The sequence below is a fragment of the Onychomys torridus genome, chromosome 10, assembly GCF_903995425.1.
Source record: "Onychomys torridus chromosome 10, mOncTor1.1, whole genome shotgun sequence".
NCBI lineage: Eukaryota > Metazoa > Chordata > Mammalia > Rodentia > Cricetidae > Onychomys > Onychomys torridus.
The window spans coordinates 13204200-13231034 of NC_050452.1; the positions used below are offsets into that span (position 1 = coordinate 13204200).

The following is a 26835-nucleotide window of genomic DNA, read 5'->3' on the forward strand; positions in this document are numbered from 1 at the left end:
CCAGTCTGGTCTACAGAAAGAGATCCAGGAAAGGCACAAAGCTGCACAAAGCTACACAAAGAAACCCTGTCTCAAAAAAAAAAAAAAAAAAAAAAAAAAGCTTCCCAAAATGTTATGTTTTGCTGTTTTGAATCATAGTTAGCATTCAGACCTGGCCCTCCCAGCTCCCTTAATGAATCATATGTAAAGTCCTCTTTAAGAGAAAACCCCTCACCTTCTCTCTCTTCCTTCCTCTCATCAAGAGGTAGTGTGCACCTCCTCCCTTCCCTTTCTCTTCTTCTTCTCCTCTACTCAGACTCTGCCCAATTTCTTTTTCTTCCTCCCTCTTTCCTCCAGTAATAAAACTTTGCACATGGGTGCCATGTCTGCATGGTGCGAGTGACTTCCCACCATGCCCCTTTGGTGGCAGCCTGCCACATCTGCATGGCGTGTCTCCCTCACCTGCTGTGGAGCACCTTGGCTCCACACGCTAAGGCCTCTCTCCTGCCATTTTATAAAAATAGTATGCTCAAGCATCTACTAAACTTAGTTTATTTTTCCTATGAAACCATTTTATTGTGCAAGACAGACGGCTCAGCAGGTCAAGGCGCTCGCTGTGCGAAGTGGATGACCTGAGTTCAACCTCAGGTCCTACATCAAGCTGGAAAAGGCAACTGGCTCCCCAACATCCTCTGACCTCACATGTGCACAGTGGCACTTACACAAACACATATATCACACAAACGGACACATTATTAATAATATAAAAGGTAGAAGACACTTTATTTATATAGTAATTGTATTATATTTATTTTAGGAATTAAATTCAAGAAGTGTATTGACTTTGAAAAACCATTTACATCTATAAGAGACTGATTATGATGGACAGTTTCCTACCGCACAGTGATCACAGAGTATGGCCATCCCAGGTGTGTTATTTCTTTTTGAATTACACGAATAGTATAAAATTTGGATAGTTGTGAGAAGTTATTAAGCTTTAAAAGAATGGCATATTTTTCTTACTCCTCTGGGTGTCATTAAAGTATTTGGAATTTGTCTTACCTATTTTTCTATTGTTTTGAAGAGACACTATGACCAAGGCAACTTTTAAAGAGAGTTTGTTAGGCCTTACAATTCCAGAAGTGGGTGAGTGCATGCCCACCCTGACAGGAAGTATGGCAGCAGGCAGGCAGGCATGGTGCTGCAGCAGCAGCTGAGAGCTTATGTCTGATCCACAGGCACAGACAGAGACCTAACTCAGGATGCCTAGGTTTTTGAAAACTCAAAGCCCAACCCCAATGACATACGTCCTCCAAGAAGGCCGCACTTCCTAATTCTTCTCATATAGGTCTACTGATAAGTTTATGGGGGCCATTCTCATTCAAACTGCCACATAATTTTTAAACTGCTTTCTAAATGTGAGTTGGGTCAGAGGGGTGTAAATTAAGCCATTGTGAATGTGTGCTTCTAGAATCCTTGATCAATTGGGAGGCTGGAGAGATCCCTAAGAGAAAGAAACATTGATCCTGTTCATTTAGACATGTGGATGCTCAAGTAATGATGTCAAATTCAAATATGTGATTTATACATATTATCACAGTAGGGGAAAACATTGGGAGGAGGTAAAAGACCTTGGGGGGAAAATGCAGTTCTTCTGGGCTCAAGTGTCTTACCTAAGGATGAGGACTGCCTTCAGCCAAACTGCCAGGGACAAAGAGAGAAAAATGGATGAGTTCCTCTGGAGAACTAAGATTTTTAGATTAAAAGTTACAACCCATGCCGGTGGTGGCCCACACCTTTAATCCCAGCACTCAGAGACAGAGCTAGGAGGATTTCTGTGAGTTCAAGGCCAGCCTGGTCTACAAAGTGAGATCCAGGACAGGCACCAAAACTACACAGAGAAACCCTGTCTCAAAAAAGTGAAAAAAAAAAAAAAAAAGTTACAACCAGTGAGGAGCCTGTGTGACTCCATTTTGAAGGCGGGAGCCCTTATGCTGTATTTTTAGAAATCAGTTTCTACTTACTGTGAGAGTTGAGTTGCTCTCTGTTTCCTGAAACCTGACCTTCCCCAACCCATAACCTTGATTTGTTTTTGAGAATACCCTGACCCTCCCTGACCCCTCCCTAATTACATGCTGGGTGGCCACATGATGTTTTCTTAAGGCTTTTTGTATTTCCTTATTGCCACGTTGTCTCGGTAAAATACTTGTGATTTTCCTCCTTAAAACGGGCCCAAGAGATGGATTCAGGGCTGCTGTCTTTAACTTGAGTTAGGAGGCAGTGGCTGGCCAACTCTTGGGTGAACCCCAATAAAAAATTTGGCTCAAATTGTGGTAGTGGTCTCATTCTCACTGTTGGGATTAACGTGTGTTTACTGATTACAGATGTAAGATGCACAAGTTAATGAGTTACGTTCGTGACAATGAAATGAAGGTAACATTATTTGTTAGGAGACTTGTCTTCCTTTTGCAATCACTTGCTGGAGTGCCGGGCAGCCATCCCAGCCTTGGCCGGGAAGCTCCAACCCCCATTGAGGCTTCGGGAATGGTCACGCCTGCGGGGCTGAGAGAGGAGGCTGAAGACCCAGGATCAAAGAAGGCTTCTCTTGGTGCCTGGCCCCTGGATTCTGGAGGTAAACGGAGCAGAGTTCAGAGAACACCACTGGACTGCGCCATACCTTTGCCAGACCCTACAACCTACCTACCCCTTCATTTGTAAGTTACCCCACAAAATAAACCTCCCTTTTAACTGCATAGAGTGGCCTTAATAATTTCACCAGTAACTTTCCTTTTCTCTCTTCCGAAAGGTACTTTTCTCGTCATTGCGAACAATATCTGAAAAGAATCAAGGGGAGGAAGGATTGGTTTGGGCTCACAGTTGGAGAGTACCTGACAGGGAAAGCATGGCATGTGGCCCCCATCTCTGGCTAGGGTGACAGGTGGCTTGTGGTCTATTACACAAGGCAAAGGAAGCAGAGGGATTGGCTGGAGAAGGGGCAGAGCTATAAGCTTCAAAGCCCATCCTCCTGCAGCCAGCTTCCTCCAGCTAGGCACCACCTCTTAAAGGATCCACAACCTCCCAACAGCACCAGCTCTTTAAACCCATGAGCCAGCTTGTGGGAGACTACTCCATTCAAACCTGAACAGTAGCCATTATTCTGACTTTTATGACAATCACATCTTAGATCTTTCTTTAAAATTTCGACATCGAGGTTTAATTTCATTGTATCAGCCACAGTTCTGTTTGCTGTGACAAAATTCTTGACATATGCAACTTAAGGAACTAAAGGTTTATCTTGGTGCATGGGTTCTCCATAGTGGGACTGGGATGGCATGTCAGCAGGAGCATATTGCATCTGCAGCCATGGAGCAGAGCTATGAATGCAGGTGCTCAGCTTGCTCTCTCCTTTATGTATGTCTAGGACACTGGGGAATGGCGCCACCTTTATAGTGAGTCTTCCTGTCTCCATTAACCAATCTAACAAAGCCTTAGCATCCACCCAGAGGTTTGTCTGCACAGTGACTCAATCCCAAGAAGTTACAGCTGACAGACAAGCTCTACTGTACAAACGAAGCTGACAGTCAACCTCTCTTCTGTACAAACGAGTCTGGTTTGCTGGGGTTTATATGGTTTTTATTGACTGGAGAGGAAACTGAGGGTGTGTCCTTCCTATTTTTGTTCAATTCACTTTGGGCAATTTGCCCACAAGATAATTTGGAGCTGTAGCTTCTCAATTCCATTATTATATAGTATTTTGAGTAGATATATTCTGATACACAAGCCCATGCATTTCCTCTCAGTGGGACTGCTTGTCCAAAAATCCCTTTTATTCCCTGTGGTACATGATAGCTTCGGATAGTTTATTTTGCTGATGCCTGTATGGTCAGTCTTTTAAATTTTAGCTGTTCTCATCTGATCTTTATCTTCTGACTGAGTTGAGCACCTCTCTTTGTTTATATATTTCTGTTCTGAAAAGCCTGTTCTAATCACTGCCCCTTCTGTTTTCTTACCAAGCCAATCTTTACACATTTTATGTATGGGCCTAAATCAGACTGTTTGTCACTCTGATAAAACACCACAGAAACAATTTAAGAGGGGAAGACTTTATTTTTGACTCATAGTTTCAAATCATAGTCAGCAGGCTCCATTGTTGGGGGAAGGAAGTCTGAACACCATGATAGCAGCACGTGGTGGAGAATAGTTCGTTTCATGTGGATGAGAGGGAAAGGGCCACAATAGATACATCATTCAGAGACATGTCCCCATTGATTTACTTCCTCCAAACAGGCTCTATCTCCTAGTTCAATCACCTCCCAACCATATCTTCAAATTATCCAAGTGTTGGTAGGTTAATCTACTTGCTGAGTCAGAGGCCTCATGATCCAAACATGTCCCCAGAGCCCTACCTCTGAACCCTGTTATTGCTTGACTGTTAAATGTATGAATTATATTGAGGCAAACTATATATAAGGATGTATACATATATATATGTACACTTTTTTACTTATTATTTTTCATTTTTTGAGATAAAATCACCCAATATAAACCAGATGGCCTCAAGTTCTCAGCCCTCCTTCCTCCGCCTCCTGAGTGCTGGGAGAATTACATGTATTATTATCCATTCCATCTGGCTGCACTAGTTATTTCCCAAAGCCCTTTTGTCATTGTTCAGATGCTTCAGATTTGGATTAAACAAGCCTGGTGTTTCTATAGAAATCTGTGAAGGGCTATTTCTTCTGTACCATTCATTTATTTGTCCATCCCTTCACCTCTAGAACACCGTCCTAACTCTTAACTACTCTAAGTCATGACAGGAGACCAAGAGTTTCTTGGTTATTTTCCTCCTTTTTCATTTCCTTACATGTCTTAGAGTAACATTATCTGCCCCTCTTTAGACATGCATGGACCCTGTTCTGAGAGTATAAGTGTATCAGCACTGACTATAGACACATTTGGGAAGAACTGACCCTGTACTAGCAGCCCACAAATACAACATAACCTTTCTTTATTTTGGACTTTCATTTATTCCAAAGGTGTTTTATAGTTCTGTCTAGAGAGCTGGCACTCTTTAATTTCACTGTTGCAAATCATATTTTCTTAAAACTTAGAATTTTGTTTATTACTAATCTATTAGAACACAACTGACGTTTGAATTGCACTTTGTATTGGGAATGGAAGAAAAAGGCCATACTGACTGACAGACTGATTAGGGGCCTATACCTTTGATCCTAGCACTGGTGAGGATGAGGCAGGAAGACTAGGAGTTCAAGGCCAGACTGCATTACATAGGGGGTGCACACACTGGGCTACACAAGACACGGTCTTTAAAAAAAAAGACACAAGCAGATATAAAACCAAGTAACCTTTATGCCTATCATTAGTGTCCTAACTAGCCACTAATTGTCCAGTTCTCTGTCAGGCTTACCATCCTGTTGACTACCAGGTAAAACCTTTGGAATGCATTATTAGCATACCACTAACTTCCATCAACCAAAGGGGAAGGATATCATGAACTATCCTCACCTAAAGCCCATGGAAGAATTATCCCCTGCTTTGCTCTAACCCACCTATCTCCTGTTGTCCCCAACAAAGTGCCTGAGAAACACTTTTTTTGTGTGTTTTGTGCTGTGACTGTTAAAGTTTGTTTAAATGCTTTTATGTAGAAACATGCTTTTCAGGTCAACCTGAATCAAGGCTCCATGGGCATGATAATAATTTGGTCCAAAATAAACGCTGTCTTATTCCCACTGAGATGACAGCTTTTGTTTTGCACATACAGTTTTCAGCAATTGTTAGTTTATTAAATTAGTAAGTTTTCCTACATTTTGGATTTTTCTATGCACATAATACGTCTATGAACTGTCATTTTTATTCCCTCCTAAACCATATCCTTTATTTTCTCACATTATCAAGTAACATACCATCATTAGAATCTTGGAAATATGCAATTTATGTTATGTCTTAGTTAGGGTTTCTATTACTGCAATGAAACACCAGGACCTAAAAGCAAGCTGGGGAGGAAAGGGTTCATTTGGCTTACACTTTAGCATTGCTGTTCATCACTGAGGCAAGTTAGGGCAGGAACTCAAACAGTAAGATCCCGGAGGCAGGAGACGATGCAGAAACCAGGGAGATGAGCTGCTTATTGGCTTGCTTCACCTGGCTTGCTCAGCCTGCTTTCTTATAGAACCCAGGACCACCAGCCCGGAGATGAAACCACCCACCATGGGCCGAGCACTCCGCGATTGGTCACTAAATAAGAAAATGCCTTGCAGCTGGATCTCATCTCAACTGAGACTCCTTCCTCTGATGACTCTAGCTTGTTTCAAGTTGACACACAAAACCAGCCGGTACAAGTTGTAAATTTAGTAAGAATCTGCCATTGCATTACTGCCTCACATACTACCTACCCCCTAACCACTTGTCCAGAGCAGAGTTTTGCAATTCCTCCTAAGCTGGATAAGGCTGAAGACACATCTCCAAAGAAACCTTCCAAGTTGGAACTGTCTTGGCCGATAGCACTGCGGCAGCCTCCGTAACCCCGCCCCTCGACCTAGCACAGCCAATCAGCGTCAGGCTCAGCCACCCCGCCTCTAGTCGGACGCAGCCAATCAGCGGCAGCGTCTTTTGCGCGCCCTACTTGCAAAGATGGCGATGGCTGTTGGCGCGCAGGGTGTTTGCAGAGCCGTTGCACAGTCCCTGGGTAGCAAAATGTGAATGCGGCAGGAGGAGGGTGCCAGCAGAATGAGTCGGCGAAGGAAGCATGCGGACAGCCCTGCCCGGAGGAGCACGCCGCGCAGGGCAGCTGCCGAGGACTGCTGCCTGGCGGTGGAGCCGGGGTCCCGGTGGTCCCGGGCGGCCCGCGACTCCCGGCTCTGCAGGGCGGGAGCGCGGCCTTTGCGGCGGGAGCATCGCCGGGCGGCGGCTGTCAGCGGCCGGAGCCCCGGGGGTGAGGAGAAGGCGGGCGGGGAGCCGACCCCGGCGTTCGGAGGGGGCGGGAGGCTTTGGCTGCAGAGCTGAGTCCCCGGAACTGGACTGGTTTCTGGCTGACCCTGGTTCTGGGCGGGGCCTGTGCCTTGAGCTACCCCCGGGGGATTGGGCGTCTAAGCTTTTTTTTTTTTTTTTTTTTTTTTTTTGCATTGTTTTGCTTAACAAAAAGGGTCACCTCAAAGCTGTCGTTTGCTCCCGGAACTTGCTAGGATTAACATCCGGTTAGAATAGCAAATCAATGACTCGTTCCTTTCTGATAACTTTTAGAGTTAGATTTTAAAGATTTGGTCCTAACCAAATAAGGGCCAGACTCATAACCTTTCCTAAGGTGTGTTCTTAAAATACAGCTTCTGTTACCTAGCCTGCCTCTGCTATGACAGAACAAACCTGAGAAAGAGTAATAAAATTGTAAAAATTTAAGTGCTTCTAGTTTCTAACACCACGCCCCCACCCCTCACTCCCACCCACTCCCCCCACCCCCACCCCCACCCCCACCCCCGAGCTGAGGACCCCGCCCAGGGCTTTGCACTTACTCGGCAAGCGCTCTACAACTGAGCTAAATCCCCAACCCTCTAGTTTCTCTAGAAATCACTAATATTTTGGAGAGGCTAATTGGAATATAAAATTTGGGTAGAGTTGATAGGAGGGGCTTAAAAGAGTTTAACTGGGGCTTCTGTTTGGATACATTTTGAGGTGTTTGATGAATCTGCTAGCAGCAAGAATCTTAGTAAATAAGTATGAACGCCGTGCAATAGTAACTTAATAACTAGGTGTTATCATTCCTGGGCCTATGAAATTTTTTCAAAAACCACGATGAAGTATTAAGGCATTTTTATTTCTATTGTGATTAAAGTAATTGTCTTTAAGAGACAAATTTTGTATTGGACATAAAAATTAATTTGTCTACGCTGCTGTTTGACTTTGGCTCTTTTGAGGTAATGTTTAAAATGTGACAACTGTCTTTTTATACAGAAAAGTATAAGACACCAACAAGAGTTGTGAAAACGGATTTATTATCCTGTGCCTTCAGCTCTCCTAACGATCCAGATGGACAGACTGATATCTTCTGGGATCAAAATTCTCCACTGACCAAACAGTTAGGTAATCTGTTAGGATTTTTATGTCATTAAGTGCTTGTTGAAGGATTAGTGTTTGTAAAATTTTGGTCGGGTAACATGAGAAACTTCAATATAGTGGATTTTTTGTTGTTGAATCTCGTGTAATTTTCTCTGTAATGTGCTCGTGTTTGTGGGGAGTCATTTAAGTGGCACTGATTACGATCATTTTCCTAACAGCTGACTTTAAAATCTTGGTCTAAGATTTATAGAAATGTCTGTTTCTTTAGGTAAAGGAAGAAGAAAGCAGATTTCCAGTAGTACATACACTGATGAGATTTCACATATTGTTAACCGTATTGCACCTCAGGTAAATATAGCAAGTTTCATGATTTTTAAAACAGCAAAAATTGTATATTGTATGCTCGTATCCTCTTTCGTATTCAAAATAATACATTCTGAGCAACGAAGGTTACACTTAGCTTTTCTATTTCTGAGTGCATGTCTTGAAAAATGGAGCAAATTATGGAGTGGGTAATATTGTCACCCCTTATTCTCCTTGGGACTTGGCTTCATGATGCTTTTGAATGCCCAGATCAGCTGATTCTGAAGTCCCTTACGTAAAATGGTGTGGTTTTGCACGGTAACCTGTGCATATCCTGCCGTATACTATTTTTATTTATTTTGCAGTGCTGGAGCTGAAACCCAGGGACTCACTTCTGCTAGGCAAGTGCTCTTCCATGAGCTATGCCTCCAGCCCACCCCATGTACTTTAAGTAATCTCTAGGTTATTTATTCCTTAAATAATACAGTTAATTGTTATGCTGTACTGTTGAGGGAATAATAACAAAATGTCTGGATATGTCCCATATTTTTAGTCTGTTGTTGGTTAGATGTGGAACTTGCAGATACAAGTAGATATTTTGTTTTAGTTCTCTTGGAGTAGTAATTATTGACTGGAGTTTTGCTTTTGTTGTCTTTAATATATGTAACACCTTGCTGCATTTTCCACATTATATTTTGAGTAAGTTGTGCAATGTAAATTTCAGTCTCCGTTGTTAGTGCTTGTTCGCTGTCTATGGTACAGATTCTCCAGATTGCAGTTGCTCTTACTAAGATCCACTGGCTTATTTTATCACCACGAAACACTTAAAACTGGAGAGAGCACTGAGTTTAGATAGAGGCCTCCTGCAGCCTCTTCTGCTGTGTGGCACCCCTGTGAGTCAGTTAAATGCTCATAACCTCAGTTCACTCAGCCATGAAGTAGTGTTATTACGTGCCTTGCTGTCTTCCATGGATTATATTAAGATTAAGTTATGAAATTTGCATTAAACTATAGTGCTGCAAATAAATTAATTATGATTTATTTATTGTAATAGATCCATCTTGAAAGATTTCTATTCTTCAGAACTTTTCATTTTTGTGGTGCTTGAGTGAAACAGAAGTTTTAGGGAATCATTTAACACGGGGACTCCGGTAACTGTCATTCCTTGTATTAGTCCTGTTGCTGTTAGTAAGAAGCATGGGCCCAGAACATCAACTGTTCTGAGTTTCTTTTCCTTACTTAAATACTTTCATTTTACATTTTTAAAAGTGTGTGCGTGTGTGCACTCATACATATGTACATGCATGTGCATGCATACCCACAGCATGTGTGGAGGTCAGAGGACAACTTGCAGGAGTCAGTTCTCTCCTTCCACTAGCTTGGTATGATTCATTGTATCAACACTTCATTACTTGGGTATATTTATGCCATAATATTATTACTTTGTGTGTTAACAGTAAGTCTTCATTAACTAAGTCAAATAACAATAAAATATGTTCGAGCTGGCCAGTTGAGTGTCCTGTTGGCTCCTTTATTAAATGAGCTGGAAATAGCAACTGGTGAAGAAACGACAACAGTATGTAGTGGCAGCTTGAGTCCCGGAAAACTACACTGGGATTAGTTTATTCAGTCGTTGTCTCCTACTGAGCATTCTTAAAACAGGTTCAAGCCAGCCAGTGGTGGCACACGCCTTTAATCCCAGCACTCAGGAGGCAGAGCCAGAGCGAGATTCAGGACAGGCACCAAAACTACACAGAGAAACCCCGTCTTGAAAACCAGCCCCCCCCCCCAAAAAAAAAAAACCAAAAAGCAGGTTCACTGTTGGCAGCATTAAGATGTTTTGAAGTGCCATAGTCTCATAATTGCAAATACTTGAGGTTTTCTTAGATATCTTCAAGTCATTTAATTTCCTCATAATGGTTTCAGATTTCATTTTTAAGATATGAATTTGCATATTAGTCATTCCATTTTTCTGTAGTGATAACTTACGTGGTGTTTAAGGTGATAACTTTATTTTCATCATCTATGTAACTATATAGTATGCTCATTAAGATCAATTGAAGGTTTAGACAACTTGTATGGCACCTAGAATTTACTTAGGAACCAGTAAGTTATACAATGATTGTAAATTTAAAATAAGCTCTTATAAGGGGTACGTAAACATACAGAGGACTACTGGTATATACATGTGAGTGGGTACATAATACATAGACTTGATTGGGTACATAACTTTGTCATGACTTTTTTCAAACTTTGTATGAATTTCGCGTTTTTTTTTTGTTTTGTTTTGTTTTTTTTTTTTTTATGTGGAGCTGAGGATCGAACCCAGGGCCTTGTGCTTGCTAGGCAAGCGCTTTACCACTGAGCTAAATCTCCAACCCCTGAATTTCATTTACTAGTATGTGGACAGATTCCATAATTAAATCATGAAGAATGTTATTTAAGTGTTGTTCAAACAAATCAGAAAATATCTAGCCTACCAGTGGAATGAACTGATATTGTTTTGCAAAACTAAAGTAGATTCAAGTATGCATTAAGAAAATTGCTTGTTGATTCATTACCAAATTGTAGAAATCTTTCACCAAAACCTTCAAATAAATATAAAATGCCACTTCCTTGTTTTAAGAAGTTTTGTTTTCCTGAATGCATGCATGTGGGCACACACTTTGTAAAGATCAGAGGACAACTTGTTTTTACCCATTGAGCCATCTCTCTGGGCCACTATGATTTTAGACTCACTGTGGTAAATTCTAAGCTCTAATTGGAATAACCTGTAATCTAGTAATAAGGCCATTTTTTAAACTTGTATGATCTTATAACAGTAGTTCTCATCTTTCCTAATGCTGCAGCCCTTTAAAACAGTTCCTCATATTGTAGTGACCTCCAACCATAAAATTATCTTTGTGGCTACATCATAACTGTTATTTTGCTACTGCTATAAAACATAATATAATGTTTTTGGAGATAGAGATTTGCCAAAGGTTGCAACCCACAGGTTGAGAACTGCTGGTTTTTAATATAATGCTCATTCTGTAACTGTCTTTGTGACTAAGGGACTGAAAAATACAGCAAAAATATTCTAGGCTAAGATGACTTCCTACTTAAGTTTTTCTGGTTTTGTCTTTTTGTCTGTCTCCCCATTCTTAGCTTTAGCCTTGACCTTGTTCTAAAAGCTCTGGTCAGTTCTAACATTATCTGTGCTCATTGTAAGTCAGGGTTGACAAGTTCTTAGATAAAGAGCTATTGAGAATAAGAATAATTGGAGAATCAGTGCTACAGAAAGAATTCTGTATTTTATATATATATATATATATTTTTTTTTTTTTTTTTTGGTTTTTCAAGACAGGGTTGCTCTGTGTAGCTTGGTGCCTTTCCTGGAACTCACTCTGTAGCCCAGGCTGGCCTTGAACTCAGAGTTCTGCCTCTCAAGTGCTGGGATTAAAGGCATGCACCACTACCTCCCGGCCTCTGAATATAAATATATATATATATATATATATTTTTTTTTTTTTTTTTTTTTTTGCTGGAGCTGAGGATCAAACCCAGGGCCTTAGGCAAGCGCTCTACCACTGATCTAAATCCCCAACCCCCTCTGAATATATTCTTATTTTCAGTTCTGATGTTTGTATATAGTTTGTTCTGATTTTATGAGTATCTTAAGACTGAAATGTCATTTCCCTTTTATAAAATGTTCTTTTATATGTATATAACACCAAAATGCACTTGATAGGTAATATACATCAAACCTTGGTTTTTATAAATATGGTTTGAATATTCATAAAAGTTTGCATATTTCTTTTGTACTTGGGAGCATAAATGAATCACAATTTACAGCCTTTCTCCAGTTTCTCGTTGTTTGAGTTGGTTGAGTGACTATCACCAGAATTCTCCTTCTCTAGTCTCACCTCTTCTTCCTTTTTCTTGGGAGTGGGGTGGGGATTGCTTCTATGGTGCTCTTACGTTCTTTTTCTCCCCTCTTACAAAGGATGAGAAACCAGTGACAAACTCCATGTTGGGTGTGTGGATTGGCGACACTGCTATTCCTTGTACTCCTGGCGTAGCCAAAGAAAAGTCAAGAGTGAAAATCAGTACAAAGTGAGTTCAGACTTTACCTTCCTGTACTTCAGTGAGGCAGATAAGCTTACTAATATTGTAGGTTTTGGAATAAACCAAAATAGTAAACTTTTTTGTCTTGATATAGAAAATTCTGAAGTTAAAAACGTATTCTGAGAGGTAAAATTTTGGTGGTTTGTCACACTAAAATACACCAAATAATTAATTCTTAGACAGTTTTTTAATTAAAATGTTTCAATGTTTTAATAGGTTAAAAACACAAAATCGAGAAAAAGAACTTATGAAATTGGCTAAACAGTTTGATAAAAATATGGAAGAACTTGATGTGATTCAAGAGCAAGATATTAAGAATCGTGATTTTATCCAGACAACTTCAGAAGTGGGACATTTGCACAACCTTGAAGATTCTGCACAGACAGAGACAGATGATACAGTTCCCAAAATCAGTTGTGCTCTAATAAAGAAGCAAATGGAAGGAAACACCAGGATAACTGTGGTGAAGGAGCAGGACAGAAGTCAGAAACCCTTTGACCAAAACGTTGAAGCAGCCTTTAATGCCATTTTTGATGGTTCCACTCAGATGTGTAGTGGACAGCTAAGCCAAGATCTGCCAGATGCTTTTGTGAACAATAGTAAAACTACCTTTGTAAAGCAAAGAAGCTTAATAGAAGAGGAAATTACTAATGAGACTCTGCTCACTGAAAACTTGCCAAATAAAACTCCAAAATTACCTTCCCCTCAGGTAGATACTGCCATACTGTGGAAATCATGTGTGACTCCTTGTGCGAAGAAGCCAGAAGCTTCGAATAAACATCTTGATGGGTTGACTACTAGTGATTTTGAGGACGATTGGGAAAGCTTACTAGGCAATGAACCTTTTCTTATGGAAAATGCTGAAATGCTTGAACTCTTTCCTTCTACAGCTGCCCAAGATACTGGTCAGAAGGCAGTTTGCACTGTTATTGCTCAAAATGATACAATCACGTCAACAACAAATATGAATCTAGGTGGAAAGTTAAGAGATTCAAAAGTAACTCTAGATCTTCCTTCAAAGACATGTAACAAAGAACTCAGAAATTCTGAACGATATAGGTTTTTATCACATCCAAGTGATGAATCAAGCAAGTTACCATTAACTGGAGGTAAAACAAGGTTTGAGAAATCTTTCAATAACATTAAAAGTGAAGATAGTGTTGATGTCTCTAATCTTACAAGAGTAAACGAAGATAGTCGTAAGTGTACATTTAATGTGTGTGCTTCTGATAATTCTGGTTCATACTCAAGATATCCTAATGAAAAAAAATATGGGCTCAATGTTAAACTGCCTTTGAAAGCACCTATTATTGATACTGCCCCCCTTGGTTCTGTATCATTGGGCAAAGAATACAGTGTTTGTAATGCAAATCAGACTAGTGGGTCAAAGTTCAGTTCTTCCCTTGATGACTGGAATGATCCTTTGGTGGCCAATGAAATGATTAAAGCATGCCATGAGTTAGAGACTACCTGGGAAGCAGATGATGTCGATGATGATTTGCTATGTCAGGCATGTGATGACATTGAAAGACTAACTCAGCAAGAAAACAAGGGCAGCAAGGAAGCAGAAAGTATAAATAACACTCCCAAACACAGATCTGGAAATGTTTGGGCTGCATCTAAACGAGGAAGCCAGGCGGTGCCTTCTAAACATTGGAATCCTGTCAGTTCCTCAGTGCCTTCATCCTTACCAAAGAACTCACTGATACAGTCAGTGAAGGTGGAAAAAAGAGACACATGTGGAGATTATCCCAATATTTTGGATGCTACAACAAATTTGTCTGTGTGCCCTAAGAATTCAAATGATCATCAACATGTACCAGTAAAGGTGAACAGCTCAAAATTTATTCTTGCAGGAAGTTCAAGTTTCAATGTTAGTTTGGGTCCTAGGAGCACAGAAATTGCTACTAATATGAAGTTGAGTACCCATCAGCTATCCAACGGCACCTTAGCAGAGAAAACTCAGACTGACAACAAAATACCGAAGTTTTCAAAATTTACATTTAAGACAAAAAATCCACAGTTTCTTTCTCAGTTAAGTCAAAGTTATATAGCAGGAAGTATGCCTGTTAGCAAAACCTTGAAGGATTTAGGAAAAAAGGAAACTGTCAATTCATTGTTTGAGGCTAATCAACAGCAATCTTCAATAAAATATTCTGAGTCTTTGAAACCATCTTCTAAAGGTATGTATGGAATAGTTTTCTTTGAAAAGTATTAATGCTAGTTACTTGTTTTGACTAACTGGCATAACTAGTATCTGATAAAAGATTCAATGCCATTTGTGACAAAATTAAGTTATTTGGTATAACCTTTTAAAAATCTTTTCAATTCATCTTTTTTATGATTGTTTTTTATTCCTTCAATAAATTTCATTAATCACACCTCAAAAATTTTATCTTGAAACTGTCCACCTTACAATATTCCTACCACTCTAAATCCCTTTAGATTCTAATCTTCAAAAAGGCAAAATAGACTTTTAAACAACATAAGGAAATATTTATATGTGTAAACCTTCAATGAATGACTCATATTTCAAATAAAATCTAAAGCTTAAACTATAATCTGAAAAATTCTGAATTGTCTTTCCTTAACCTTTCCCACATACTGAAAAAAAGTAAGAAAATAGTATATTATAATTTGGAATAATTTTATCTGAGAAAACCACTGTTATCAGTTTAGTATATGTCATGAAACTTTTTAAATTAGCTTATACAAAGTGATATTTGATTATGATATTTTACTTTTTTGGTTTTTCTGAGACATGGTTTCTCTGTGTAGTTTTGGTGCGTGTCCTGGATCTTGTTCTGTAGAGCAGGCTGGCCTCAAACTCACAGAGATCTGCCTGGCTCTACCTCCTGAGTGCTGGGATTAAAAGCATGCACCACTGCCACCCGGCTGACTATGACATTTTCACACCCGTATATAATGTAACTTTATTGTAGTTGCTTCCTCCAGTTACTCCTTTTCCTACTGGCTTCCTCCTCTTCCCAAATAATCACCCTTCATGTCATTTTTGTTGTTCATTACATTCTGTAGTCATTCATTGATGGACAATAAGGTTTTTCATACAACTTGGCTGTTTGAATGCATATTTCTGTAATAAACATTGGTATGCAAGTGTATCTATTGCATATTCATTTTGATTCCCTCATTAAAATACCAATAATAGTGTAATTAGCCTTAGCTTTTTGAGTACCCTCTATATTTATTGCCCTAGTGATCACACTAATATATACATAGGTATGTGGTTTTTCCCCACGAACAGAGTGTAAAGGTTCCTTCCATCTCCCCACTTTTGCTAGTGTGTTGTCTTTCCCCACCTATATAACCATTCTAATTGAGGAGAGCTCAAGTGAAGAGTAATTTTAATTTGCATGTCCTTCGTGGTTAAAGAAACTTTTGTTTTTTTGTTTGTTTGTTTTGTTTTGTTTTGTTTTTTTTGAGACAGGGTTTCCTTGTGTAGCTTTTTGCCTTTCCTGGAACTCACTTGATAGCCCAGGCTGGCCTCGAACTCACAGATCTGCCTGGCTCTGCCTCCCGAGTGCTGGGATTAAAGGCGTGTGCCACCACTGCCCAGCTGTTTTGTTTTTGGTTTTGAATGTATAAATTTGTTGGCTTACTTGTACTTGTTTGGGATTTTTACTTAATTTGCCATTTGTTCAGTGGGTTATCTGGGTTTTTCTTGGTGGTTAGTTGTTGAATCCATTATATTTTCTGAATATTAGCTCTTGTTGTAAGTATCTGGTGAAGATATCCCCCCATTATCTAAGTTGTGTCTTCACTGTGGTTACTATTTACTCTGTTGACTCTTTATAATTTGATGCAGTCCTGCTTGCCAATTCTGGCTATTTTTTCCCCGAGCTATCGAGGTTCTTTCCAGAAACTCCTGACCATCCCTGAATTTTGAAGTGTTTTAACTAATTTCCAGTAGTTCATAACTTACCTTACATTAATGTCTTTGATCCATATTGAATTGGTTTTTATAAAGGATGGGAGACACTACATGTGGATATCCTAGTTTTCCAGCACCTTGTTTAAAAAAAAAAAAAGCAAAATTGTCTTTAATGTAAGTTTTTAGATCCTTAGTAGAGAATAAGCTGCTTCTATATGAATCCTCTATTTTATTGATCTGCAGGTCTGCTTTTATGACAGTACCATGTTGATTTTGCTACTGTGATTCTAACAGAATTTGGAATCAGGTTGTTATGGTGTCTCTGGCATTACTCGTTTTGCTTAGGATTGCTTTAGGGGTGTGTGTGTGTGTGTGTGTGTGTGTGTGTGTGTGTGTGTGTGTGTCCATCTGTCTTTGTATGTCTGTCTGTGTCTATACCCGCACATGAATCTATCTATATAAATTATAGATTCTTTCGTTCTGTGAAGTATGTCATTGGAGTTTGGATGGGATTGCATTGAATCTGTAGACCCATTTTGGTAATGGGGCCATTTTTCATAGCATTAATTCTAGTGTATGAACATAGGAAATACTTCCATCTTCTAGTGTTTTAAATTTCTTCTTCATTGTTCTGTGGTTGTCATTGTGTAGGTCTTTCACCTCCTTGGTAGTTTTACTCCTGGAGTTTTATTGTTTGGTTTTGTTGCTGATTGTTTTCTTAGTTTGAGACATAGAAAATCTACTAGTTTTTATGTATTAGTGTCGTCCCCCCCCCCAGTTGTGGAGCTGAGGATCGAACCCAGGGCCTTGTGCTTGCTAGGCAAGTGCTCTACCACTGAGCTAAATCCCCAACCCAGTATTAGTTTTTTTTATATTGCTATGTTACTGAAAATGTTTATCTGATCTAAGAGTTTTCTAGAGATGTCTTTGGAGCCCTTTATGTGATCATATGGTTAACAAATTAAAATAATCTGGTGACTTCTGTTGTTCCTATTCCTTCTTTGCTGTGGCTGAGAGACCAGCACTGCATTGCATAAGAGCAGAGAGAGAAGACAACTTTATTTCATATCTAATTTTAAAGGAAATGCTTTCAGTTTTCTAGCACTGTAATGTTGACTGTAGGTTTGTGTCATATGTTCTTTAGTTCATTGACATATGATACTTCTTTTCCTAGATTCATTAGGGTTATCATCGTGAAGGAGTGTTGAGTTTTGTCTAAAACTTTTCCCATATCTATTGATCATGCGATTCTTATCCTTGGTTTTATTTATGTGCTATGTTGTGTTCGTTGGTTTGTGTAGGCTGAGTCATGTATGCATCCCTGGAATGAAATCAGCTTAATTATGATCTTGTTAATATGTTATTGAATTTGATTTGTGACGTATTTTATCAAGTGAATTTTGCTATGTTCTTCCAGAAAATGTATTGTTACATCCTTACCTAGTTTTGATTTAATACTGGCTTTGTAGAATGAACATGAATTACTTAATATCTCTGATGTTTTCAATTATAGGCAACTCATAGCTACAAACTTCTCTCTTAGTAGTGACTTTGCTGTATTCAAAATGTTCTAGTAAGTTGTGTTTTCATTTTTATTTGATTCCAGAAATTTCTAAGTTCCTCATTTCTTGAGTGACCCACCTTTTCCATATGGATCTGATATCACCCTCCCATGGATCTGATAAGAGAAGAAATGATTCCCTCCCCCTCCCTCCTTGTGTGTGTGCATTTTTTAAGACTTATGCTATAATATCTATTTCGGAGAAAGTATAATGGGTTGCTAGAAAAATTCTGCAGTGGTTGAATTAAATATTCTGTATTTGTCATTTGAATCCATTTCGATTTGTGGAATAATTAACACAGAGAGTTGTTTTTGTTATTTGTTCTTCTGCTTGAATAGTCTGTCTGTTGACAAAAAATGAAATATTATGGTACTAAAATTATCCTTTGTGACTAGATCTCTCTGTCCTATTATTTCTTAAGATGACTTGTTAACAAAGATGGATGGGGATACCACAGCACAAGTGTGGAGATCAGAGGACAACTTCAGGGAGTCAGTTCTCTTTTCTGCCATCAAACTCAGGCCATCAGTGTTGGTGGCAAGAACCTTCTCAGTTCTCTATTTACCGTGTTGGTCCAGTTTTTTGAACTCGGATCATGAGATGTAGACTTTTTACCCAAATGAGCCAAGTGTGGCTGCCAAGTTTTTGTTTTGTTTTACTTTAAATTTTGAGATAGAATTTTCTGTGCTTTAGGCTGTCCTAGAACTCATTGTGCAGCCTCAGGCAGACCTGAAAATTTTCAGTCCTTTGATTTTATTCTCCTTGAGTGTTGAGATTATACTCACATTCAGCCTTCATCATAACTTTTGATGGATTGTCCCCTTTATTAAAACAGTGAGCTGCTTTATACCCTTTCAGTTTGGCTTGAAGGCTGGCATTGTTGTCTGGGCTTTCAGATTCATTTTGACTTTGTAATTTCATTGTCTGTGTGTCAGCTCCGAAGACGCAGCAAATACTTAGATCCTGTTTTTTATGATCCTTTTTGAAGTCTGTGTCTTCTAATTGGAGAGTCAATTATTTACATTTAGTGTGATTGTTCCACAGTGTGAAATTTCTTTCTTCATCTTAAAGATTCTGGTTTACCTGTTTACAACGGCTTGATTCCTTCCTAAACTCATTTCTTTATTAGCTTATACTAAATATTTGTCATTTCTAAAATTTAGTATTTCTGGAGCTCTTGTACTTATTAATCTTTTTTCATCTGTGCATAGTATTCCTTTAGTACAGTGGTTCTCAACATGTAGGTTGCAGCCCCTTTGGGAGGTCCAAAGACCATTTCACAGGGGTCGCCTAAGAAAATTTGAAAATATATTTACATCACAGTTCATAACAGTAGCAAAATTACAGTTATGAACTAGCAATGAAAATAAGTTTGTGGTTGGCGTTACCACAACATGTATTAAAGGGTTGCAGCATTGTGAAGGTTGAGAATCATTGCTTTAGTATCATTTGCAGTGATGGCTTAGTGGTCATCAATTGTTCTAGTTGGTTTTAATCATTGAAAATTTTTGTTTGCCCTTCAGCCTCAAAGGATAACTTTGCTATGCATGTATCTATGTATGTATAGTAATATTGATTGATGGGTAATTTTTTTAATGTTGAAATACATCAGACGTGCTATCTTTCTTTTTTTTTTTTTTTCCTGAGAAGTCTGTTGTTCTCGTAGGTTTACCTTGCATGTAACTTGCTACTTCAGCCAACATTCAGTATTTCATTCCCTATATTTGGGATATTTAATGCCTGATTTTATTGAATGTGCTTTCAGTGCCTTTAGTCTGTTCCCTCTCTTAGACTACAAATGCTTTGGTTTGGCCTCTTAACAATTTCTCTGAGGTATTATATGTTGCAATCATATTTTTGTTTGTTTTTTGGTTTTTTGAGACAGGGTTTCTCTGTGTAGCTTTGCGCCTTTCCTGGACTTGCTCTGTAGCCCAGGCTGGCCTCGAACTCCCAGAGATCCACCTGCCTCTGCCTCCCGAGTGCTGGGATTACAGGCATGCGTCACCACTGCCCGACACAATCATATTTTTTAATTGCTGTTGGAGTACACTTTCTGAGAAATTATTATTCTTCAACTTTATCTTCAAGTATTTATGCTTTTTATCTTGAAGGATTTTCTATGCATGTAAAAATGTATGTTTCTATATTCATTGATTTATTTAAATAGATGGAATTGGATGATACATGCTTGATTTTTGCATTTCCTTAATAAATTATGTCTGTCATTTCTTTTAGTACCTGTAGGTTTTCTTGTGTCCTTTTAGTGTCTGTGTATTGTATATTAAATTATATGGTTGTTCAGGTTGGGTAAGAATTGTTTTAATTGATGGAAGCTTGGGTTAGTTTTTTGCAATTTTAAACAGTACAGTAGGAATTCTTCTGTACAAATTTCTGAACCTTGTGTACTTGTATCTGTCTGTTAATTCCTAAAAATATGATGTAAGAGAATGTTGTGAAATTTGACAGATAACACCAGATTTCCTTACAAAAAGCTAGATAAATTTTGATACAATGAGTATTTTTCTATGTGGCAGCCCAGTGTGTTTTGAAATGTTGAAAATTGTTGTCAGTCTATTATTGTTGTAAATATTCTAAGTTTACTTTTAAAGTAAATATACTATAACTGACTGGTCAAAGTTTTTAAAATGAATTTATTGCATATACTTTTAGCTCCAGTAAAGACTTGGGTTGGTGATTTAGCTCAGTGGTAGAGTGCTTAAGGCCCTGGGTTCAATCCTCAGCTCAAAAAAAAAAAAAAAGAAAGAAAAAAGAAGAGGAACAAGGAAGAGGAGGAGGAGGAGGAGGAGACTTATTCCTGTCTGCATTGTTTTCTAAATATACTACTTGCCTTTCATCCTAGCAGTTTTTCTTTTAGATTTATTATTATTGTTTAATCTTTTTTGCCTGATATTACCCTCGCCAGTGTTTTGTATTGTTTTTATTCTCCTTCCCTTTGATATGTCACAAACTGGTCTCCAAGGAATATCCTTGAAACAAAATCCATTTACCTGTTTGTGGCTTTAGGCCAGAGTTATTAGTAAATTTGCAGTCTCTTTTTATACAACTGGTGCATTAAAAATCATCTTTAAAAATTTAAGTGGCTTTTAAAAAATTCATGAGGAGAAACAATACCAGATTTGAAAATGTGACTCATGAATTCATAAAGTTCATTCAGACATATCTGATGATTTGTTTACATATTATACATGACTTTTTATGTGAAATGAATAGAGTTGAACAGTTAGAATAAGCATTTTGGTTTCAAAAGTTAACTTTTAATTTGGTCCTACAGAGTAATAATTGCTGATCCTTATGCCATAAAATAAAATAAAAATTTAAGAAACTTAGTTGCTTGGTACTGTGTAGCAATTTGACTTTGTAAGTGGTTGATATATATATATATATATATATAATGTGAGAGAGAGTGAGTGAGTTAGAGAAAGAGCTGATGGGGAAGCATTTGGCTCTCCTTCAATCAGAATTTTATAGTGTGGTTTCATATGTTTGAAATTACTTCCCATATCAAACCAATTTGAAGCCTTTTTAAAGATGCTATATTCTTTTATACCATTGTGGATTAGTAACTTGTATTTTATAAAATGTATTTTGGTATTTCTATGGGATGGAAAATAGCTAAAGTCTAGCTTTGGAAATGACAGATATCAGAGTTATGTGAGGAGTTGGTTTGAAATAAAAATTGTTGTTTTTTTTTAAGATTTATTTATTTATTATGTATACAGTATGTATGACTGCAGGCCAGAAAAGGGCACCAGATCTCATTACAGATGGTTGTGAGCCACCATGTGGTTGCTGGGGATTGAACTCAGGACCTCTGGAAGAGCAGTCCGTGCTCTTAACCACTGAGCCATCTCTTCAGCCTAAAATAAAAATTCTTTATCCTTTCTCATTTCTGGTTATGCCAAGAGAGAAAGTAAGTAGGTACATTATATATTTTGAATCTCCTTTCATCAACAAGATACATTTGTGTAAAAAGTTTGTGATTTCACTACCTAAATGTTTCTCCTCTAATGATAATACAGATTCTTTAAGTTTAATCAGTAAGTTTTTATAAATGTATATTAGGGTTATGCTCTTAGGTAGTCCATGGCATTTAAATGAGAATAGTTTCTAATCTAAAGCTTAACTTATACATACATAATGCATATATATATATATATATATATATATATATATATATATATATATATACACACACACACACACATACATACATACATACACCTAGAGACTACTGTTTTAAATTTTCTGATACATTTTCCAATAAAAATAAAATTTTGAAGAGTTATAAATGGCCAGTGTTACAGGCGTCTCTGCAGTAATTAACTCAATCCCATGTGCATAATAATGGTTAAGATGTGACTTCATGAAAACTCTTTGTAAAGTGCATATGACATCTTCCATAAAGATGGGTTCTATAGACTACATGTGACACTTTTCCATAAAGATAGATTCTATAGATTGACAAGCTCATGCTTAGGGTCTAAGGGATGATTTTGTCATAACGCACAGGTCTCCAAACTGTTACCATGTCAGCTCCCACTCTTCTGGGCGGATAACAGGTTATGCATCCCTTCCTTTGAAAAAACAGCTAGCTCGATATGTTTAACATTTTTGGTTCCCTCAGTGCTTATCTGTGAGTACATGGGCCTCCATGTCTCCCACACAATTTGACGTGAGCTATTTCATTCTGTCACTTAAATCTTTTTCTTATAACTGAAATGTAAACCTTCTGACAGTTTTAATGAAAAAAGTACCTGTTAGTATTCAGCTTTCCCTCATAATTATTTGGAGCCTCCTTCCTTTTCTTTGCCTTCCTTCACCCTTTTTTTCCCCTCAAGACTGTCTTGTGTAGCACAAAATGGCCTTGATTTCAGTACATAGCTGCAGACAGTGCTCACTGGATCTCCCTCCATCTCCAGAGTGTTGGCCTTGCAAACATGACCTACCACTCAGCTGTATTTGAAGGATTGATAGAAAGTTTAATCCATAATGATTTTACTATATCTGCCAATATTTTTGAACCATTTAAAATCTGGTATTTAAAGAAATTTATATAGTCATAGGTTAAATGTCATTGTTCACACGAATTATTTGCCGAGTCTTCAAAAATCAGTTTTTAATTACCTTAAATTGTTATCATACTTGAATGTGGGTATTGGGTAGGGATTTGGCATCCTCTTGACCTAGAATATTCTATCTTATGTGTGTACATGTGATTATTTATGTAATGGTTCTGTGCTATTTAATAGTCAAACCAGTGCAATGAAAAAGCTAAACTTCCATCTTATTCAGGATGACCTATAGGTCATAAGATTAATCCCTGTGCTTTGTTTAATTTTTAGGTGAAGAAGAGAGGAACAGGAAGTATTCCCCTGAAGAAATTCAACGCAAAAGGCAGGAAGCACTGGTTCGAAGAAGGGCCAAAGCACAGGCGACCCCTGCTGTGCATTCAGCTCCCATTGCACTGCTTTGACGGAATCTGAGGAAGACGGTTGCACAGCTGTTAATAACTATCTATGATAGGACTTTTGATCATGATTTCTCTGTGAGAAATTTAATACTTCTACTTTATTATTTAATAAATCACTGTTTACAATGGTAAATGAAACTTTCTTGGAGATGTATGTGAATTATGTATAAGTTTTTGAAAAGTTAGCAGTTATATGTATACAGAGGGACATACTTGTCTTTATTACGATAGCTGAGCATCAAAAATAGCTGTAAAGCTTCTAACAGATTAAAATATCTAAGCAGTAACAGTTTTGTACTGTCATTTTCAGTTAGTTAATGTTTTTCTATATACACTGACAACTTTTAATTAATATTCCCCTATGATTAGTGGCCTTGCAGAAAAATAGAGAACTATTTATTTTTTAAAAAATTACTGGTTTTGGTTGCTAGCCAGAAGTAGGTTTAAATTTTAGTTGTTTCTAAATGTGATTCAATTTGAAAACATTTTGCTGTTAGGAAAAACACAGATTGGCATTAAGTCTAGTTTAACAAAAAAAAAAAAAAAAAATTAAGCTAAGTAACAAAGCATCATTAACATTTAGAATTAGTAGAAACACATGTCATCTGATCCAGCTTCTTTATCATATAGGTTAGATAGAATAGTTCAAGCTGTTCTTTTTCTTTATGTGCATGTGTGTTTCAGTCAGGGTCTTGCCATATGGCCCAGGCTAGCCTTGAACTCTGTCACCTAGACGGCCACAAACCAACAGTGAGTGATTCTCCTGTCTCAGTCTCTCGGTGCTGTGAGTACAGATAATCTACCACCATGCCCATTCATGGTGTTACTTTCAAAGTCAAAGACAAATTAAACCTGCACTTACGTTAGAATTGATTTTTCTGAACATCTAAACAGTTGCGTAATTTGCATCAATCTATTAGTACTTAACATAATTTGGAGGAGCATTAATACTAAAATACAGTCTAATGTACATTAAGGACTGCTTATTAACAGTGCTCATATACATTCTTTATTTTAAAGAATTAACTAATCTTTTCCAGGATTCAAAATTAGACTTTCTATTCTCAGTTTTCTTATTATTGTAATTTTCCTTCTAATTATTTAGCATCACTGTTTTTTTCCCTCTGTCATCCCTGCCCCCTTTTTGTATTTTAAAAAATGAGCCATTAATACAAGCCTTAACTAGAGGAGAGGGCATGTGGCAGTAAGGATGCTTATATTCTAAATGGCTTTTAGGAGACATGAAGAAAAGTTCAGGTATGTAGCACCCATCTTGATGAGGTGTTCACTATTATACACCTTACAACACTTAGGTTAGTTATTACAGAAATAGTTTTATGTAGTTTGTTGTTGTGGTTTTTTTTGTTTGTTTGTTTGTTTTTTTTTTTTTTAGTAGCACATTAGCACCTTTTAAGTTACAAAGAAAGAGTACCTTCCTCTGCCTTTGTCTGCTTACATATGTGATGACTACTAATTATATTTTGAATGATTTGAAGTCAGATTCTATTTGTGGATTCTTTTTTCTTGTTCCACTTAAATCATTGTAATGGATTCATTAACATTAGAGTTGGAAAATGTTTCTTGGAACAGTTTAAATTTTATTTAACACTTACTTGATCGAAATGCTAAACTGAATTTAAATTGTTCACATTTGACTGATTTTCAGCTTTTGGCAATGTGATCATAAACACCTGTAGATTCACAAAGCAGTAAATGTCTTGTGTCTTCTCTTAGGTGTCATAAGTGAACACATACAGGTGTTGATTTTAGAGTTTTGTCTTTTTAAAGTCTGTTTAGCTAATAAATTATAATTGGTGAGTTTCATTTAACATTGCTAAATGTTTTACTTACGGAATAGCTTTAAGCTATTTAACTCTTCTCAATACAATCATATAATGGAACACTTCTGTTCCTGTGTTATAGTATAGGGAATTTAGTAAGTAGATTAAATGACCTTCTTAAACCCAGAAAGTTAATAGTCTAATACCAAATGTTATGATTAAAAAATTCCATAATCAAAACTTGGAAACTTGATGCCAAAATAGGAAGTCACTGTTGTATATCTTACAAGAGCAAACAAGGCATTGTGTTGGGAGAATGTCTGAACTAACAAGTAAGGCCTTTGTGACAGCACACAAATGCAGTAAGGAGTCATTAGTCACTGGTTTGACTTTAAGTGAACCTCCTTTCCTCTTCTCAGGTGATGCCACACTGTTGAACAACCTACAGAGAGCATGAGTGATAACTAGAGTCATCTTTAGCAGCATGGCAAGTTTACATCCATAAAATACGAATTCAGACTTCAAGCGAGCCATTTTCTCATTTTTTAAAATTTATTTATTTATTTATTTATTTATTCTTGAGATGTAGTAAAATTAGCCAAAAGGAAGGCCAGCTCATATGAGGGCTTTTTGGCTTGGTTTGGAGTAAAATATATTAAGAAGGTAGAGCACAAATGAAAAATAAAAACATGTAAATAGTTGAATTTCACATTTTGGAAAAAAAATGTCTATTCTGAGCCCAATCTCTTCTTCCCTTAGTAGAACAGGAACCAATTACATAAAGGAACTGAGGGAAGAGTTCCTGCAAGGAGTTGGGGTAAATCTCTCCTTTCAAAGCCCTCCCCATTTCTTTTGGTGAATACTTCACGGTGAATTCAGCTTGACCAGCCAGGTGATTGTGATACCACACCTCTGGGCGATGGCCATTGTACCTTGTGATCTGAGTATTTCTAGTGTCTGACTGGTAATAAAATGGTATCAGCAACGGCAACTTTCAAGCTCTTGCTACCATTTGTTTCTCATGGGCCTTTGGAAAAAAACTTTCCTTGAAACCTGGATTGCTGTAGAACCTGGGCTAGCAGACCCATTTATAAGCGTTCCAGGTGTAGCAGCCATGTTGTAGTCAACTCCAACTAAAACTGTTGAGTGAGTGGAGTTGGCAGTAGAATTTATTATGTGGACTCCAAAGGTGGGCGCCCACACCTGCAGCACACAGTGCCCTTGGGATGGTTCCATTCCATGATTGCTGCTTTCTTCAGTGCACACCCCATAGTTCTGGTGTCTCCAGTATCCTAGGATCTGCATTTCGTATCCTAACACCTTCCCCTTGGAGGTGTTATTATAAGGACCTCAACCCTGCCTCATAGGCCCATGATGTAAGACCATGAATCCTCAACCCTTCATCTTAATGCTTGTAAAACTAGCACAATGTGGATGCTGTAGTCAGTTTGTGCTGCCAGCTCAGCAGGGGGCCTAGCCCCTGTGGATCAGTTGGAAAGCTTTCCTGTTGTACCATAGTAGTGTCAAGTGTGTCTTTAATGACACTAATAATTAGCAGCTGCGTTTTAACATTGCCTCGCCTATAAATTTAAATTTACACTCTTCATCAAACTGCATACTTCTTGCTGTTTATGGACCTACATCAGAACAATA

At 37.9% G+C, this 26835-nt stretch overlaps 1 protein-coding gene across 1 annotated transcript; it reads left to right on the forward strand.

The window, feature by feature from the left end:
- The first annotated feature begins 6624 nt into the window (after positions 1 to 6624).
- Etaa1 (ETAA1 activator of ATR kinase) lies at positions 6625 to 23950 on the forward strand. The gene is made up of 6 exons (XM_036201489.1): positions 6625 to 6928; positions 7942 to 8070; positions 8315 to 8394; positions 12335 to 12444; positions 12673 to 14639; positions 23274 to 23950. Exons 1-6 carry the CDS (start codon positions 6697 to 6699, stop codon positions 23402 to 23404), a joined length of 2649 nt encoding a protein of 882 aa, XP_036057382.1. The 5' UTR covers positions 6625 to 6696; the 3' UTR covers positions 23405 to 23950.
- The last annotated feature ends 2885 nt before the right edge of the window (positions 23951 to 26835 follow it).